The sequence below is a fragment of the Diachasmimorpha longicaudata genome, chromosome 3 (assembly GCF_034640455.1).
Source record: "Diachasmimorpha longicaudata isolate KC_UGA_2023 chromosome 3, iyDiaLong2, whole genome shotgun sequence".
Lineage (NCBI taxonomy): Eukaryota > Metazoa > Arthropoda > Insecta > Hymenoptera > Braconidae > Diachasmimorpha > Diachasmimorpha longicaudata.
In genome coordinates, this window is record NC_087227.1 from 5,144,721 (window position 1) to 5,162,517 (window position 17,797).

General features: G+C 33.9%; 3 protein-coding genes and 1 long non-coding RNA gene across 8 annotated transcripts; 1 reads left to right on the forward strand and 3 right to left on the reverse strand.

Moving 5' to 3' along the window:
- Positions 1-329: 329 nt before the first annotated feature.
- LOC135160149 (arylsulfatase B-like) lies at positions 330-7,018 on the reverse strand. The gene is made up of 8 exons (XM_064116369.1): positions 6,770-7,018; positions 5,098-5,328; positions 4,861-5,016; positions 3,988-4,240; positions 2,785-2,942; positions 2,311-2,446; positions 1,463-1,851; positions 330-1,247 (listed from the first exon to the last, which is right to left on the reverse strand). Exons 1-8 carry the CDS (start codon positions 6,881-6,883, stop codon positions 825-827), a joined length of 1,860 nt encoding a protein of 619 aa, XP_063972439.1. The 5' UTR covers positions 6,884-7,018; the 3' UTR covers positions 330-824.
- A 195-nt stretch (positions 7,019-7,213) lies between these two features.
- LOC135160156 (uncharacterized) lies at positions 7,214-12,714 on the reverse strand. 4 transcript variants are annotated; one of them, XM_064116385.1, is made up of 11 exons: positions 12,416-12,702; positions 12,093-12,224; positions 11,209-11,504; positions 10,324-10,443; positions 10,097-10,211; positions 9,549-9,819; positions 9,013-9,105; positions 8,815-8,905; positions 8,008-8,144; positions 7,809-7,941; positions 7,270-7,752 (listed from the first exon to the last, which is right to left on the reverse strand). In XM_064116385.1, exons 3-11 carry the CDS (start codon positions 11,395-11,397, stop codon positions 7,702-7,704), a joined length of 1,200 nt encoding a protein of 399 aa, XP_063972455.1. In that variant the 5' UTR covers positions 11,398-11,504; positions 12,093-12,224; positions 12,416-12,702; the 3' UTR covers positions 7,270-7,701. The 4 variants fall into 4 exon arrangements, 3 of the variants coding, with proteins under 3 accessions (XP_063972455.1, XP_063972454.1, XP_063972456.1); XM_064116384.1 differs by having other exon boundaries at positions 12,504-12,636; XR_010298510.1 differs by having other exon boundaries at positions 7,214-7,752; positions 8,051-8,144; positions 12,093-12,714.
- LOC135160169 (uncharacterized) lies at positions 12,325-15,834 on the forward strand. The gene is made up of 5 exons (XR_010298516.1): positions 12,325-12,430; positions 12,563-14,253; positions 14,326-14,362; positions 14,847-15,444; positions 15,532-15,834. It is a non-coding gene; the product is annotated as an uncharacterized LOC135160169 (long non-coding RNA).
- On the reverse strand, positions 13,778-17,704 carry LOC135160162 (juvenile hormone acid O-methyltransferase-like). Of its 2 annotated transcripts, none has more exons than XM_064116402.1 (5): positions 16,505-17,704; positions 15,242-15,436; positions 14,852-15,156; positions 14,232-14,379; positions 13,778-14,132 (listed from the first exon to the last, which is right to left on the reverse strand). In XM_064116402.1, exons 2-5 carry the CDS (start codon positions 15,426-15,428, stop codon positions 13,948-13,950), a joined length of 825 nt encoding a protein of 274 aa, XP_063972472.1. In that variant the 5' UTR covers positions 15,429-15,436; positions 16,505-17,704; the 3' UTR covers positions 13,778-13,947. The 2 variants fall into 2 exon arrangements, with proteins under 2 accessions (XP_063972472.1, XP_063972471.1); XM_064116401.1 differs by having other exon boundaries at positions 16,367-17,704.
- Positions 17,705-17,797: the final 93 nt, after the last annotated feature.

The following is a 17,797-nucleotide window of genomic DNA, read 5'->3' on the forward strand; positions in this document are numbered from 1 at the left end:
TTATTGGGGAATTTCAATGAGTTGCAGATTATATATTATTTATTCATTTTTTAAATACATAACTTTTGAATTCTTGTAAATTATTCTAGAAGAAGTATGTATTACGATTCAGCAACAAGTTGCTGTAGCTCGGGTGTTAGGCAAGATTACGAACCGTAATCCGAACCGTTATTAATTTATTCATTGATTCAATCATTGATTTGATTTTGTCATAAAATGTTTAATAATTGAGTTCATGTATATCATCGTATGTGTTAGATCACGAAGAAAATTATTTTTCAGTGCAAAATAATGTACAGAATTCCTAACGGTTCTAAAGCGCTACAACCCTTTGTTAACACTTTTTTATTCATAAAAAAACAGTCAATATTTACAATGTGCATAACTTAAAAACTAAGATTTAAAAAATTCTATGTAATTATAATGGTTTTACTAAACTTTCAGCCCACTAGTGGCTCTCGAGGACATAAAATATTTGTGAGTTATTAATTACATTGACAGTATCATCAATTATAAACCATTTACAGCTGTAACATGTCTTGACAATTTTTGGGTTAAAAAAATAGTTTATGCGTATGCTGTTTCAATACTGACTTGGTTGAGGCGATGGTAATTTACATAAGTACATAAGTGCTTAATATTTACGGTGCTAAAAACTTGTTTATCTAATGTTTTAACCAATAACAATATTAAAACTAACAAAAACTAGTTGGGCTAAACTAAAAGGGAGCCTCGTTTCGAGGTAAATTCAAAGTTCATTCCATCGTGAAGATTCTTCATGGAAAATTACCCTTCGGTAATTCGTAAATATTAAGTACTTTGGCTTATAGGTGAGAACCTTTCAGCTCACCAACATGCGTTATGTCAATGTATTTGTGCGAACTTTTCCTACGGTTATTGATTACTAGAATAATTATGATAACTACAGTGCAAACTAGAATACAGCCTAAAATTGCAATGATAATTGTGCTCGATGAAAGTGAATTCGTGTCAGTTTTGTGAGTAACATAGGCTGTCATCGCAGGCTTTGGGTCTTGCCAATTCACCCAGAGACCCTTCCACCTAACAGGATCACCTTTGATATCCCCCGGTATATTTGCAGCCGGAAGTGCAGTGCTCATGTGCTTCTCGAGAGATTCCTCCAACAGTTGAACCATTTCCGGACGTATGCCCGCGATATTTATCATTTCACAGGGATCTTCTTCGAGATTGAAGAGACAGGGTGCAACAGTTGGATCACAAGGAATCTAAACATATTTTTACAGATTAATAAACAATTACCTTTGGCCATAGCGGACCACGCGAACATTTCTTAACAAATTTGTATTTTTACATATCAGACTCAGATCAGATCATTCCACATGATTTCCGAGCAGATATTTTGGTTGGAGTCGGGATTAGACGATTGAGATACTTCCATTCGGAAGGACAAACAACAGATCTTATGATTTTCGGTACAAACCTCTTGGCCCTCTGCCACACCACAGGAAAGAGTTGCTGCCGATCTCAGACCTCTAATGTCACTGTGGGTCAACATTGGAACATTATTGGCGGAATTGGAAAGCTGTCTCTCTGTTAATAATCCAATCATGGCAACTCCAGCTTTAGATCTCAGGACATTCTCTGGTTGATAATCCTGATAGACGTCTCCTGATGTGCTCAAATTCCCATACCAACCGGTAACCCGACCGGGATAGCCGACGACATATTTAAAATCACCACTTCTTATCGCTGAGTAATTAGATATACCATCGATGTTTATTAGAACTTCAGTACGTGGGGCAGTGTCATTGTCAGTTATGGTTGGCCACATGTTGAAACCGTCGAGACTTGGCAGTGTTGTATTGATTCCTCATTTGAACAAAAAAATAGCTTTTATTATAAAATAAATTGATCAAATAAAATGATGAAACCAAATGATTGACGAAAATTTTATAGTAATTCAGTTTTTACGTAGGAAAATATTATTTTTACGGGTATTATTCGAAATTTATCTCTTGAAGGATATTGTCCCCTAAAAAACGAATAATTTTTTCATTTAGAATTTTTTTTCTTTATCAGAATATTTTTAAATATAGCAGTTGTAAGCAAATCAGCATATTTCTGCTCCTATTTTTTTTAATATATGAAAATTGTGAAAGAACCACTGAACAACGTCGGAATAGAACAAAATTCATCTGAATTTCGAATGCAAAGATGATATTAAACATTTTCTATTTTTGTGATTTTATAAGTAATTATATTATCTCGATATTAATGCCTCTAAAAATCTCGGTATTGATTGAGAGACTGAAGGTATTATAAACTTACCAGCCGCAGAAATCAGGGTGGGGAGCCAATCTGACATATGAAAAAGTTGATTGCTAATTCTTTGCGGCTGATTTATTAACGGACTCCAAATAGCTGCAACGCAATGCACCGCACCTTCCCAAGCCGTCGTTTTCATCTAATAATGGGTTGAGGTAATAATGAAATTAATATACTCAGAATATTATTATTTTGGAGGAATATAACGCAACAAAGTAATGCTGCATCAGTCCCACGACTAGAGAAGAGAAGAAAGAAGATCAAAATGGGATTTTTATAATAATTCTTTTTTATAATCCCTGAGATAATCTAGAAATAGTTTTTAGCAAAATTTTCAAATGATCAGTTTTAAACTCAAATGTGGTCGGAAAAATCGCCTGCATTTTAGTCAATATTTTTTTCGAAACTTTTCATTTTGCCCTATCGTTTTTATTTGCTCCACCCTCTCCCGAGTAATTATTATTTTTAAAAACTCACCCCACGGAAGGGATAATTACTCCCAGCATTGTGATGAGGACCGAATGTGGGGGCTCCATTGTCAGACACAAATAGAATAATACTGTTCCCCAGCATTTCTCGTCTACGAAGAGCTGCCACCACTTCACCAACACTCTCATCCAATTTTGAAACCATTGCTGCAGGCAAATATATTTTATTTGTTTATATAATTGTGCCTTCTCACCATCAAACGAAGAATCAAATTTTAGCTTTCACTCGCTGGATCGGTTTTTCACATCGACCCGAAGAAAGAAAAATCATTTAAAGTTAAAAATTTCTAAAAGTCTACAGAAAAATAGCATTTAATACTCGCGAAAAAATGTTCTTCTGATTCAAACATTAGTCATGCTCAAATGAAAACCTGAGAATATCAATTTGTTAACTTACAGAAAAACCAAATATCTGAAATTCATTCATTCAGAAAAAAATATCGTAGATTTTACGAAATATAACGCGTTGGATGCGTATCCATTCAAATAAAAATAAAATTCCATAATAAATAAATAGTCCATTAAAAATGGATCATTATTCCATTAATAATAATCTTATTGCATGCGATTCTATTGATCTCGCCTATAATGAGTTTTCAGATCAATGAAAGTCGATCCATTCAAATAGCTACCAAAATTGAATGAAATATTTAAGGAATGTAATTAATGTATGATAGATTGGAACCCTCATTTGATTGAAGCATGAGGTTCATGTTTGGAGCCCTCAGAAGCAACAATTGAAGTGTACAGTTTAATCACTCAGTCCTCTAAAAGTGTCGGCATACTTCGTTACATCAATGAATTATTCTCTTGGCATTATTGAACAAGATCGAGTGGTTGAGTCACAAGACAATAATCGAGTTTGTCGAGTTTCAATCGAATATTTCGCCAATCGAATATTTAATGCATTTACAATAAATCATCACTAACTGCACAAGTAATTGCAGTCAATTATGGATAATGGGATGTTAAAAAAAATAGTGAAGGATAATCGTGTTCACTCGTGGTTCTCATGATAATGTTAATTAAGGCATAAATCAGTTAGATTATGAGGATAAAATGGATTGAGAGAAGAAACATCGATTTCTCGACAATGTACAGCAGGAAATTTGTCTGCTGGTGATGATTTAGAGACGATTATTGCTCTGCTCGTTTTGTCATCATTTCTCGATTTACAGAATAATATAATTACCTGCGTATTTTCGTCTTTCCGGGTCACTGATGTATGAGAATTTCGCTACTTCCTCGTCAGGTGCTTGCAAGAGGTTCTCTGAATTTCCACTGTGAACTGCTGCATGTGCAAGATATATGAACATGGGGGTGGATTTGTTGTGATTATCAATTAATCGAATGGTTTCTTCTGTGTAAAGATCTGTGGAATAGCGATTTTTAGTTTCGTATGAAACTGACATATTTCTTCTCATATCGTAACCACGATAATTATCCTGTAACCGAAAAAATGAGAACATTGTAATTGTAGTGAAAGGTTTGAGTTTTAAAATAATATGGGGGAGGGAAACAAAAAAAAAATTTTAATTAAAATTGAATTAATTATTAATTATTATTATTATTTATTAATTTAAATTTAATTAAATTTGAGAAATTATATAACAGTTGAATTATGACTATTAGTCTGAATGAAATCATTTTTTTCCATTTCAGCAGAGACGCGGTAAAGCTGGTCAAGTTCATTTCGGTTACTAGCCCCACGAAGAGAAAAACTCTTGAACAATTACGTAATATTTAGTAAAAATTACGAAACAGTTATGTATTTTTTCACTGCAGATTCTGTACTTTTTCTGAAATATTTTGGACTTTTTGAAGAAAATTGACTGAAAATCTGCGTAACTGTTCCGTAATTTTTACGAAATATTATTTCGACACACAGATTACTCATGTGTTTTTCTCCATTGTCAATGTTTATGGAGATATGTAATAAAAACTCTGTTCTATTTCCACATGTTGATAAAAAACTGGCCGAAGGGCAAAATCAATGTGATCCAGTTTATCATTTCGCTACTGACTTTATTCCATCACCTTTCAATAATAATATTAATCATCTTACCGATGACTCAAACTCGTGATTATAGTAATCCTGATGTCCACTCCAGTATCCGAAGTGAGAATCGAAACCTCTGAACGTCGGGGTGTATTCTTTTTTGTAGAAACCCAAATGCCATTTCCCAACGATATGGGTCGCATATCCTTCTTCTTTCAGGTACTAAAATTTTCATTAATAATCATGATTGAATATTTATGCTAGAAGCACTGTCAATAAAAATTAGTAAAATTATGTAAATACTTGAGGCAGTAATTTTTCAGTCAATGGAAGTCCTCTCGGTTCGGTTGCCTCGAGTGCCAAGTGCTGCATCCCAAGATTAATAGGATATTTTCCCGTTAATAATGCTGCTCGGCTCGGTGTGCATACTGCACCAGTGTAATGATTATTCAGGATAACACCATTGTAAGCAAGTGCATCGATATTCGGAGTTGGGATCTGATTAGATCCGTGAAATCCCACGTCATTCCAGCCCTATTAATTAATCAATTTTTTATAGTAGAGAATATTGCGATGAATCCAATTCAATCAATAACTCAATCAATTCAATTGCAGTGTTTCCATTCAGAACCAAAAAATCCTTCAATCGAACTAATAAAAACATTTTTTGATTTTTATCCACCAAAAGAAAACCGATTGAAAAAACTCAAGGAATATTGGTAGCGATGCATCATTCAAGAATCGATAGGTATCATTAATTAAGGAGTAAGTTTCCACGATAATAAGCTGTGGTATAATTAGTGGGTCATGAATATTCAAGGATTGGGTCATGATGAGATTTAGCTACTAAGTCATAGACCTCATGCAATAAATTCTCGCTGTTCCATGGTTGTTGTTTAATATTAAAATACTGATAGAAAACTGATGTTTTTTCCGGGACAAGTTTTAAATTATTTTCTACTACGCATGTCGCCATCTATATTGTTGTTAACAGCCTTGGTAGTTTTGCGCGGGAAGTGAACGACAGCTTCGCATTATTTGTCTATTTAATTGGTGAGAGAAATTTCCACTTTATCATTGAAGTTGATTGAAGATGAAGATTAATCACAGATCCTGTGCAAATATTTCAGGAATATTAATATCAGTCCGAGGCTTCCGAAGGCTATCGAGGCAAGCGAATATTTAATCAAGTCAAGAAGGACTTGATATGTGCAATTCAAAAGGTCTACAGACTATCTGTTCTCTAACTAAATTCTAACTGTTCTTAATTCTGGCAAAGAATTGGTGAAATGAATTTTTGGAAAACAATATTTTCCACATTTTTTTAATATACACGTTTTTTAGTGGCCCTTCAACCACTAAAAAAAGTGGTTGAAGGGCCACTAAAAAACGTCTGAATCAAATCAACATTTCCCTGAATTTAATTTTATTGTTAATTTTATGAAGTTATTCGCGAATTTTCATGTTATTCAGGTCGTTTTTAGTATCAAGTATTCGTTTTTACTGTATTGAAGCCTTTTAATTGACTCTGTTGAAAGCTGTCAAACTTTGACACCTGCACTGAGATAAAAATAAAAATTGCCAATGACATTTGTCCCGGAATCACAAACTGCCTCAAATCCTTATTCGAAAAATAGATTTAAATTCTTGTGAGGAGAATATTTTATTGGCAGAACTATATTTCTGTCAGTGCATGACCGTCAACGCGATGTAAAGTGTGAAAGAATATATTTTACTTAATTAAACATGTACTTTACTCTGTCAAGTTGTGGGAAAATTACACTTTTCCTTTTGGGGCAAATTTTGACAATTCTAATATAGATATAGAGTCAACAGTCAACTATTGACAGCCAAGTAGTCATTCGAGCAAATTGGCAAAGACTTTTTGTTTACTTTTGAGTGACGAAGATACATGATCTATTTTATTTGCAGCTAAAGACACCTTTTAGTGGAGTAATTGTTCTTCAATTCTTACCAAGTCATCAGCAACGATAATAATTATATGCGGATTGGTATCATTAGCCCCAATCACTAATTTTCCGAAGCAAAAAAGAAGAATCGACAGACAGAGAACAGAATTTTGAGCCATTTTAATTTTTTTTCGGAATGAAACTGATTAAATTCTCTGTCCTAATTTGGCTGCAATAACTATAGCATTGCTGTGACTTTCGATCACAAGTTTGAACTGAAAGTCTGAAGTGCTAGACAGGAGATTAAATGATTAAGTCTTGCTTCAGTGGAACCGGTTTTAAGGGGGAAAAATCTTCTTTCCTGTCGTTCAGAGTAATATGATTGAACGACTTAATCGGAACAATTTAATTCTCCAATGTTACGAAGACTTTCCTTCCTTAACCACGAACGGACGCAATTTTGATAGCTTTTACGTAAGTCGCCGACGAGTGTCATCTCTATCTCTTTCTCTACGGTTTTTTCTTGAATTTCCTTGCTGAAAATTCTCTGCACACATTGTACAAATATTTAGTCGAAATTACGAAACTCACGATTTGCAGATCGACTACAGAATCAACTGGGAAATTATCCTTGATAGTATCCTAATTTTTCGCAGATCATTCTAATAATAATTACGAAACGTTCAGAAAAAAGTTCGCGACTGTTTCGTCGAAAAGACAGAATATTAATTGAGTGTTGCTCTGTGTGTACTGAATGTCAATCCTATTAATTTCGTTATTTTGTGTAGTCACGAAAATCAATGAAAAACTATCTATGGCCTTATTTATCTAATATAAATGCAAGAATTCCATTTCATCTCCCGCATTTGCATTTTATTCAACAGATATAGTTTTGCAAAGATGGTGAAGAAGTACTAATTTTGCGTCTTTTCTATTCGTATCCAATCGTTGAGTCGAATGTCAGAAAGTCTATTTGGATTTGAGTTCTATGAAAGAATCATCGACTCGATAATACCATCGTGAAGACCGAAAACGACGTTTTCAGGACCTGAAAAATTACGAAATTAATTCTTGTAAATCATTTTCAATACTGTAGTTACTTACTTTCCCAAAACTCTCGATATTGAGAGGAAAAAATTTGGCAGCGGTCATCTGCATTGGTTTTATGCTACGCATCAACATAATCGATATCAATTGTTTCGCTTTCAAAGACATCCCCGGCCAATTGCAACTGAAACTAAGACGACAATTTCAACAGTAAAAATCATAATTACATCTCACCGTGAAAATAACTTGAATGTACATTCTTTCTAATAATTCACTGCTATGATCATATAGATCTTGACCTGGTAGAGTTATAAAAAACAGATGGAGCATTGCGGCAACCTCAAATGAACCTCCTCTCATAATCTCCGTTGGCTGGTCCATTTTCATTATTAACTGTAATTATTTCACCTCATGTTGAGTCATCATTAGAATTCAAACCCCCTCTTACGAGATAGGGAATGGACAACAGTGGGCCAACTCTCGGCCAACAGTGGGCCAACAGCGGGCCGACTCTCCACCAACAGTGGGCCAACTATCAGTCAACAGTGGACCAACTCTCGGCCAACAGTGGGCCAACTAGCAGCCAACAACGGGCCACCTCTCGGCCGATTGTCGGCAGTATCGTGCTTCGGACCAGGGTAAACTCCTCTGAGACTGACTCAATCCAAAAGATATCATTTTAGAAAAATAAATACGTCTCTCAAGTAAATAAATATTTGCTGAAAATACCTATAATTATTAAATATAAATATATTTCTGTTATTGTGTGGGGAAATGCGGGAATGTGGTTTAAAAAAAAAATTATAATTGAAATTAGCACAATTTCGCAATGGATCAATATTGTGAGAAAATCTGTGGAAAATTGAGGAAAAAATAAATTATTTCTCAGAAAATTTATCGTACAGTTGAGGGATTCTTCGAATGCAAACACAGGAAGACATCCGACTTTAATTCTTCATTCAAGAAAACATGTCCATAAATAGTCAGCTACGATGTTACTAGATGATAGAAATTTTTCTAAGTGTTATTTTACAGATTAAAATTCTTATTAGAGACTACATACTTGAAGTAGTCCACAACTCATCAGTACCATGGTGATTAAAACTACGAACCCATACATTATTGTAAACGATGTTTCAATGGTTTCTGCTAATCTGTTAAAGGACATCCCAATAGAATTATTCTGGCAGGTAGATTCGTCACAGGAGTGATTTTTCATGATTAAAAATAGATTTTGATTAGAGCACATATCGATGCATACGCTATGGCTCGACGATGTTGTCGTATCCCGTTACATAGGATTTCATATTGCTCCCGGGGTGAGCAATCTCCCCGGATCTGTTGTAACATGTCTCTATATATTGGAATCACAACATGAGATTAATTAATTTTTGGCATTTGAGGCATTTTTCCACTTTACATAGAGAGAAATATCCAATAGAAATTGCGTATCTTTAAATTTTACGGAATTTTTACTAATTTCATCAGAGCTAATTTGTAATTTTAAATTGTGTAAACATTGGTGATAATGTACTGCTAATAATTGGAAACAAAGATCACCGTAAGACTTTCAGATGTAGATCTGATACCTGAATTTTTTAATAATATGACGAGGCTTAATTTTTTTATTGAAACCGACACGGATCGTTATGCGGTAACAGATGATCGAAATTTCTCCCGAGTTACTATCGAATATTTCTCTCCGCGTAGATGGCATTAATCTGGGATTCTGAATAATGAGTAGAATAAAGCCATCAGGAACTGTTTTTATTGGGAAAATAGTTTTAAAAAATTCACCCAACAACTGCAAATACTCCGCAACAATGTAGAACCATGATTGAAATAAAAGTATCGATTGTTACTAGCATATGCACTACAATTATGACAGTTATCATGGAATGCATTATGAGTATAATAAAGTAGTCATCCGCATCGATGCCGTAGATAGAGTAATCGACTTGTAACGGAAAAAATTTTGGTCTTGAATCATTGAGAGGATAAACAACATCAAGAATTGGTGACTTCAAAGGAGATCCACAGTAAATGATTGCCATAGAATAGAGAGTAACTGAAATATAAATGCATAACAAAATTTTAACACAAATACAGATACAAAAATAAATTAAAAAATATAAATATATGATAACAGAGATAACATCGATTATTTTCATAAATCGAAAAAAATAGCGGTATCTCCGTAACCTGATTGATGTCAGAATACTTCATGAACTCCTTTTACAACGAGCCTTAAATTAAGAATAACTCTCTACCTTTAGACGTTATTTGTGCATGATTTTTATTAGTTCAGTATATTCAACACCTGTCAAAATAGCTAAAAAAAATACCCATGTAGATAGTGGTTCGCATGTAGCCCTTTTTAGCATAAATATGAAGAGTTTCAACTAATGAATCATCCACTTCGCGCCAATCCTCGTTAACGGAATTTATCATTGTTTGCATCTATTGCAATAAGCACACAAAATGTATAGAAATTGAAAAATTTATGGATTATTATTCGGGGTTAATATTTAATAATAATTAATTAATATTTATCAGTTCATCGTATACAAACCCATTCCTTTCCTGTTCCAAAGTAGTACAATTTAATATATGCTATGACAACAGTCAGTTGCTCTACCATTGCAGATACCAGAGTCTCTAAATTATCGCAGACTCGAATTAAAAACGCATACTGAAGAGATAATTACATTACTTAGCTGAGGAATGCTTTCAGATATCAGTCAACTTGATAAGTGCACGGAGAAAAAAATCTAAATTTCGGAAAATATTCTGGCAACAATTACCGTGCCGTTTAGTAGAATGGATTTATTGTGTATAACAACAAAATATTGGCGTTAGATCATTTTTAGAAACCATTCAGTAGTGCGGAATGAAAACTTAATCGCTAACTGGTTTTAATCATAACTTCAATTCAATAGTTGGAAATTATGTATATATTGTGTATATAATGTAGAGTGACTATTTTATTAACCATAGACAAGGGGGATTTCCAGGAAAATTGTTTGGAGAATTTGGCTTCTCTTGGTAGAAAGATGGGCGCGAAATTTAAAAATCATAATTGACGTACTGACGAGGAATGACTAAACAAAAGACAAGTTACACTGACTGAAAATAATGACAGTGACTACCGATGATTGGTAACCTCATTAGTAAAAATTTATTATTAATGTGGCAATTATATGACTCCAATAGTTGCTCCGATATACCTGCAATTACCAGTGATACACTGAGAGAAAAATGTAAATTTTACGAAATATATATTGTTGGATGTATATTTTTTCGTATGACCGGCATTTGTTGCAACTTTTTACCATATATTTCATCTGAAACGAGCATCCGCATTCACTTTACTGAACGGGAATAGTCATTTTTCTCATACTTGTCTCTCCGTGTACTATTATGTTAGTTTATTCTAGGAAATGTTTATTTATGATACCTGTGGTATCAGCATTGATATCGTCGATAGAACCACAAGACATTGTATAGTAATTATTAACCATGAAGGAGTATCTGGCCAGATTCCAAGTATTAATAGAAGAATCCTGTTACGTTGATAATATCCATGCAAAAAAATATTCTCCTGGTCCCTCTGGATCTTGTCTTTCTTGATTAATTTGGTCACCATTGCAGGACACTGAGACCAGTCGACAGATGACGAAGAATAATTTCAGGTTCGTCAATAGATGAAAAATTAATGAACCCTCTAAACACGTCAACAATATTTTTCTATATCTGAAAAAAAATAAATTATAGAAGAAAATGATTTAAAGGGAAAGCAATGAAGAGACAAACGATAAAATAATGTCAAAGTGTCAAGTAAACAGCCAATAGCTAGACAACTAATCAGAAAATAGACACTTATCACTAAACAGATGGTCGTTTTATACGGTAATATTTATTCACTTATTTATTATTCATTCAAGAGATGAGAGCCGAAGCCAATAGTTGCCCAATGGTTATTGAAGAAAATTCATGATTCTAGACATTAACAAATGAAGAATCATTCAATAATCATAATCATTTCAATAATAATCATCGAACTAATAGCGTGTTCATTTGTTTTAATAGCTGGTCTTCATATTGTTTAATTACGTACGTCGCCAATGAGACCTATACTGAGAACAATATCATTCTGCCAATCACATGTTTTTCTGACAAGGATTTTAAAAAAATTGTTGAATTAAAATTTTAGGGATTTTCTTGTCTGAAGCAAATAATGTTAGTTAAATTAATTTTTTTTCTCAGTAAACTCCCTTAACTCCCTTAAATGTTTCGATATAATTTCCATCGATTTATTTATATTGAATATGAAAAAAAAACCTGAAGTCCTGGGGTATCACTATCTAATGGTGTACGTATCCCACCTCCACAGAAGGCGTTTTGCTTGTGGTACTGTCGGCGAGCAACTGATGTGCCTTCTCCACAATTGTCTTCCGAAAGTTATTTTTTATTCTGCAACGCATTAAAGATAATATTAGGCTGTCACTTCACTCAACGAACATGCAGCTGCATTTTAGCGAGACGTTATTGATCGAAGTGGTGCCATTAGTAATATGAAACTTTGAAACAATTTTTTTCTCGTAGCTGTCCACTTCTCGTTGTTACATATAATTTTCTTCCTCAACTTAACACTTTTCACGTACAGAACGTGACACCAGGTAAATGTAAACTGGTCGCTATCGAAATTGGCCACTTATAGCTGCGATGCTTTACCACCTTCACAATATTTACCGGCCATTTCTCCCCTGAATCATTCTTCCCTTTGTTTTCTGAAATATGATTGGATGCAGGTGGAAATTCCCAAGAGAGAAATAAGTTTGAACGATGCCTGGGTCTCCGAGACTCCGTGGCTGAAGTTTCTGAGTAATACGCCTCTGAGTTGAGTCAAGATAAGTTGATGGAGATCCAGAGAATGAGATGGCGTTGGGTAAGATATTTACACTGAGAGGAAACTTTCGTAGATTTTACGTAATATATCTTGTTAGGTGCGTATGCTTTCGTATCCAACGCGTTTTAATTCTTCATTTTCACAGTGAGTTACCAAGAGGATATAGAGAATGAAATATTCCTTTGAAAATGGGTCATTATACCATTAAAAATATCCTATTACGTACGATTCCATTGGTATTGTTTACAATACGTTTTCAGATCAACAGGACACGATACATTAAAATAACCATAAACATTCGATGAAATATTCAGGGTATATGAGCCAATATACGATGGATTCAAAGCCTCATTTGATCGGAGCTCATGAGGTTAATGTTTGGAGTCCTCGGAATCAAGGATTGAAGCATGCAATTTACATCAATGCGGCATTCCGTTGGCACTATTCAACAACACCGAGTAATTGAGTCATAAAATAATCCTTCAATGATATATTCAATTTCCGAAGTAGAAAATGACGGAGCAACTTCTTATCCTTCAATCTAAATATACAAGTGAAGTTTAATGCCAATTTCCCAAGCATGAAATTACAGAATAACTTCTTGTCCCTCAATCTAAATTTAAGAGTGAAGTTTAATGCTTGAGGAATTATCATCATCAGGCACATGTTGGCAGCTGTTTATAGCGTACATTGCGATATATCAGACGTAATATTTCCAGTTAGTGCATCAATTAGTGGTCACTTAAAAATATCTTTATTGCCTGGGATATCCACATCATTGTATTTACACCCCGCGGAGGTCTGGGGGAATATAAGGACTTCCTTACAACGGGGTGCTTCAGTATGGAAGTAAACTAGTCTGGATATTTCACTGAAATGTTCCCACAACATCAGTAAAGATCATAATGAATCATCCAAAATTAGCGACAATAGTTAGGACTAATTTTGTTCTCAAGCTTGGTCCAATCTACCCAACAATATTAAGCAGTTTTTGCGAAATCGCTTTTTATAAATCATTTGTTTTTGAAAAATGTTTTGATATTGGACGAAACTCATGATGATTCCATTACATAATGTAATATAATTATATTATACTTTAAAATATTTTATTTCCCAGAATACAATTTTTATCAAAGCCGTCAAAATTCAATAGGACATCGGCAATTAGTCGACGAATTGTCGACTGGATTATCATAGACATAAATATTTGTATAACATCATTCAAAGTTCACAATCAAAAAGATTTTTTTCAACTATAACATTTTTCCATCCATCATTAATTTCACATTAATAATGAGGTTTTTCAAATACAGCAATTAGCAGTGCAATGCAACAGTCGACACTACAACCACTAGAATAATCTTTTTTCGGAAGGTGTTTGTCTTTGAGTCGCTTCTCGAAATCTTCTCTGTAAGGTTTTTGAAGATCAGCTGGTAGCCGCATGACAAATGGATTAACAGACATCACCAAATCTGAAATTAAAAGACACTCCAGTTCCTGGTACATTCATTTATCCATCGTGGCGATATTATTCTCTTCCTCGATTGAGAGTTTATTACTTCGAATCTTACCAATCAGAGCCTCCATCCTTGGGTACGTAAAAGTTTTCCATCTGTTAGAGCAATGATGTATCTTGAAGCCAATGTCATTCAAGTCGTTTCTCAGAATATCTTCAGCATCCGGATGCCCGTGTTGCGGAGAGGTAAACTTCAGCCAATCCTTAAAGAATTATCATATCGAACAATATTGTACAATGTTTTATTGTACTGTGCAAATGGAATTGAAGGATTAGAAAAATAAAGAGGGTAACGTTTTCTGTCACCGCTGGTTCATTGTGGGCATACATAATCCAATATATAATATATTATGTACAAAATATGTCACGAAACATCGCACTGATGAAACAATTTTTGCAACTCAAGAGCATTAATTCTCAAAGCAATTCAAGTGTTTTAAGCATTTGAATATTTTAGGATTGAGACTAAAAAAATATCTAATGGATTAATCGAATTTTATCTGATATCAGAAGTTATTTTTTATCATCAAGGGATTGTCGTTATTGACATAGATACGAAACTTATTGATAAACTATTTTTTCCACCCTGGTGTCTTGAAAATATCATTTTCTGGGAGCTTTTACACTATTTTTTTATGAATTTTACTGGAGCATTATACAACTGTTTTAGCGTACCTGCATATATGCTGAAAATCTTGGATCTTCACGTTGTTCGGAGTAGACATCGAATATCATATGATGAGAGATTGTCAAAATAATGGCTTTACCCCCTGGACGAAGAAGTTGGTAAAAATTTCTCAACGCGCCCTTCGTGTTTCTACACCAATGAAGACAATAGAACGACGTGGCATTATCAAATTTTTCAATCAAGTTATTAGGCAATTCGGGTGTTTGAATATCTAATTGCATGTACGACAGTTTATTTGTCACAGAGTAATTTTGCTCTGCATAGGCAACCATGTAAGGGCATAGGTCAGCACCTGGAAAAAGGGGTAACAAATGACTTTATTAATATGTGGAGGTCGGTTAAGGGATCAACCTCTGGTATAATTTGGTAATTATTACCGACAATAGTAGCATTTTCCCCCACAGCTGGAAGTAGTACACCCTTTGTAATATTTCCAGGTCCGCATCCGATGTCAATAATGCGGCCCTTCATTTTTTTGAACACCTCGGGGAACTCTTCAACCAGATCTTCTATATCACGGTACTGGAGGCTGTTTGAGTCGTCATATTCCTTCGGTTGATTCATGATCAGATCTTTCACGGTAAATAATGTTTATTAGACTGAGAAAAAAAATTGAGCAAAACGAAAGGATTATTTTTTCGCTCAACCACTCGGTCTTGTTCGATAGTGTCAACGGAATAATTTATTGACGTAGCGAAGTGACCGCGTGATTAAACTGTGTACTTCAATCATTGATTCTAAGGGCTTTAAACATGCACCTCATCCTTCGAACAAATGAAGGTTCGAATCTATCGCATATTGATTCTTATTTTCTGAAACTTTCATCCAATTTTAATAGTTATTTGAATGCATCGCCTTTCGTTGGTCTGAAAACTTATTGTAGACGATATCAATGGAATCACATGTAATAAGATATTTTTAATGGAATACTGACTTACTTTCAAAGGAATATTTCATTATCTACGTTCTACTGGGATACACTGGGAAGATGAAGAATTAAAACGTTGCAACAATCAAATTCTATTTTCATATGAAAAAATACGTATTCATCGAAATGCATTTCATGAAATCTACGATATTCTTCTATTATTGTAGTAAAATTATATATTCCAGTGAGTTCATTTTTTTCGACAATTATTCACCGGTACAGCGTCATGTAAATTATTATAAACCGCAGAAAATTTGAAAAAGCGACGAAAACTAGACAAACGACTTACGTCAATTCGAAGAAAATTAATTGAATTGAATCATTCATCATCAATTTATTATTTTCACTCAGATAAATAAAACTTCTGGCTCTCCTGTGATTTTCCTGATGTTTTTTTTTATTCCGTGTCGGATTAATATTTTTTTTTCTTGAAAGTTCACCGAAATAGTTAATCAATTCAATCATTTATTATTACTGCTCATTGATCTCGATGACTATCAGAATGTTCGTAATTTGCATTAGAAAAAAAGAAGTACAATTTAAGCGTTTAGCACCACGAGCTCAACATCCTTACACGAAACCAATCCTAATGCTCGAGGATTTCCGTTAGGGGTTTGAGATAAGTCTCCGTCTAATTCTGCCGATTTTTGTAAAAATGTTTAAATTATTGAAACTGAAAAACAATGAATTTGTCGATTGGTCGGCGTCCCACCTTCACCGGAAACTCGTAGCTGTCACTCTGTTGTATCAATCTCCACAATGATCGTGAAATTGAGGCAAAAAATAATAGTGTGGAAATAAGTCGTGAAATATGCCAAATCAACTGGACTGTGAAATAAAATGATGTGCTAGAAGTATTTATCTGAGTCTAATACTACCGGGTGGGGAAAATTCAGGGACGAACAGCATCTAGCGCTGACGAAAAATCTTTACTCCAAGATGTTACGTCCGACATTTCAGATGTTGGGGTGAAGGCGAAATTGTCTTCCTTGACTTTCTAAAATTTCAGACTAATCCTTTATTTGTTAACGATTCAGTTAGAGTAAATTTAATAAGGAAATCAATAGACATTTTAAACATCAGCGGATTTGTCTCGATAGAATCCCGCAAACAATGGGGCACTGGGAAAAAAATATAGAATATTTTATGAAATACATGTTGTTGAATGCGTATTCTTTCGTATCATACTAAAATTTCATTGTTTCAAAATTTTCATTCGTCTTTTTCACAGTGGATGTTCCGAAGAGGGAAGATAATGAAATGTTCCGTTGAGAAAGGGTCATTTTTCATCAAAAATATCTTATTGCATGCGATTCAATTGTGATTCCAAATTTCAGTTATTTTTGCCATCGGAGACTTTTGTCATCGACTAAATATTCCAACGCTGGCAATGAATAATCGACGGATATGAGTAATTTATTAATCATTAGGCTAATGTTTTATTCTATTTAAAATTCCGTGCAACTAACTACTCGAGCCATACTCTATTAATTTAGCTAATGGTTTCTTAATTTGCTGATAGTTTTTACGGGTGATTATTGTTCGTAGTCCCATGAACTTGGTACAAAATTATTTTCAGTCTGTATTGACCTTCTATTGAAGAAACTATTAATAATTATTATAAATTATTTCCCAGAACCGAAGAAAATCATTTTGTGAATTTCATTCATTAACTTACAATTACGAATCAAAATACAAAACTCACAAATTCTCTTTGGTAATATTTCCATTAAGAGAGTGAAGGTAATTGTAAACATTTGTCTACATTACAAACTATCCGATAGATATTCATTCTTTTTTTTTAACATCAACCCTTAAACGGGTAACACCAAGATATTTCTATTTTTTTACAAATCAATGAAGTGCATGCAGAATGATCGATTACAGGATGTAATCAGATAAAATTCAGGACTAGAATAGCCCGAAATTTTTATTAGCAATAAGTCAACCATCCGGTATTTCGTATCGCCAAAAAAACGAGGCAATTAAGGGAAAGAAATCAACA

Bases quoted from the DNA above. Each gene is read 5' to 3' on its own strand.
- LOC135160149 (XM_064116369.1), bottom strand. From the start codon at position 6,883: ATGGCTCAAAATTCTGTTCTCTGTCTGTCGATTCTTCTTTTTTGCTTC. The intron at 2,447-2,784 runs GTGAGTTTTTAA...ACCCATTATTAG, and splicing joins GTAATTATCCCTTCCGTGGG to ATGAAAACGACGGCTTGGGA. The intron at 1,248-1,462 runs GTTTGTACCGAA...AAATATGTTTAG, and splicing joins GTGTGGCAGAGGGCCAAGAG to ATTCCTTGTGATCCAACTGT.
- LOC135160156 (XM_064116385.1), bottom strand. From the start codon at position 11,397: ATGGTGACCAAATTAATCAAGAAAGACAAGATCCAGAGGGACCAGGAG. The intron at 10,444-11,208 runs GTATCATAAATA...TTATCTCTTCAG, and splicing joins TATCAATGCTGATACCACAG to TATGCGTTTTTAATTCGAGT. The intron at 8,145-8,814 runs GTATGTAGTCTC...AAATAATTACAG, and splicing joins TGAGTTGTGGACTACTTCAA to TTAATAATGAAAATGGACCA.
- LOC135160162 (XM_064116402.1), bottom strand. From the start codon at position 15,428: ATGAATCAACCGAAGGAATATGACGACTCAAACAGCCTCCAGTACCGT. The intron at 15,157-15,241 runs GTAATAATTACC...CCCTTTTTCCAG, and splicing joins GGAAAATGCTACTATTGTCG to GTGCTGACCTATGCCCTTAC. The intron at 14,380-14,851 runs GTACGCTAAAAC...TAATTCTTTAAG, and splicing joins GATTTTCAGCATATATGCAG to GATTGGCTGAAGTTTACCTC.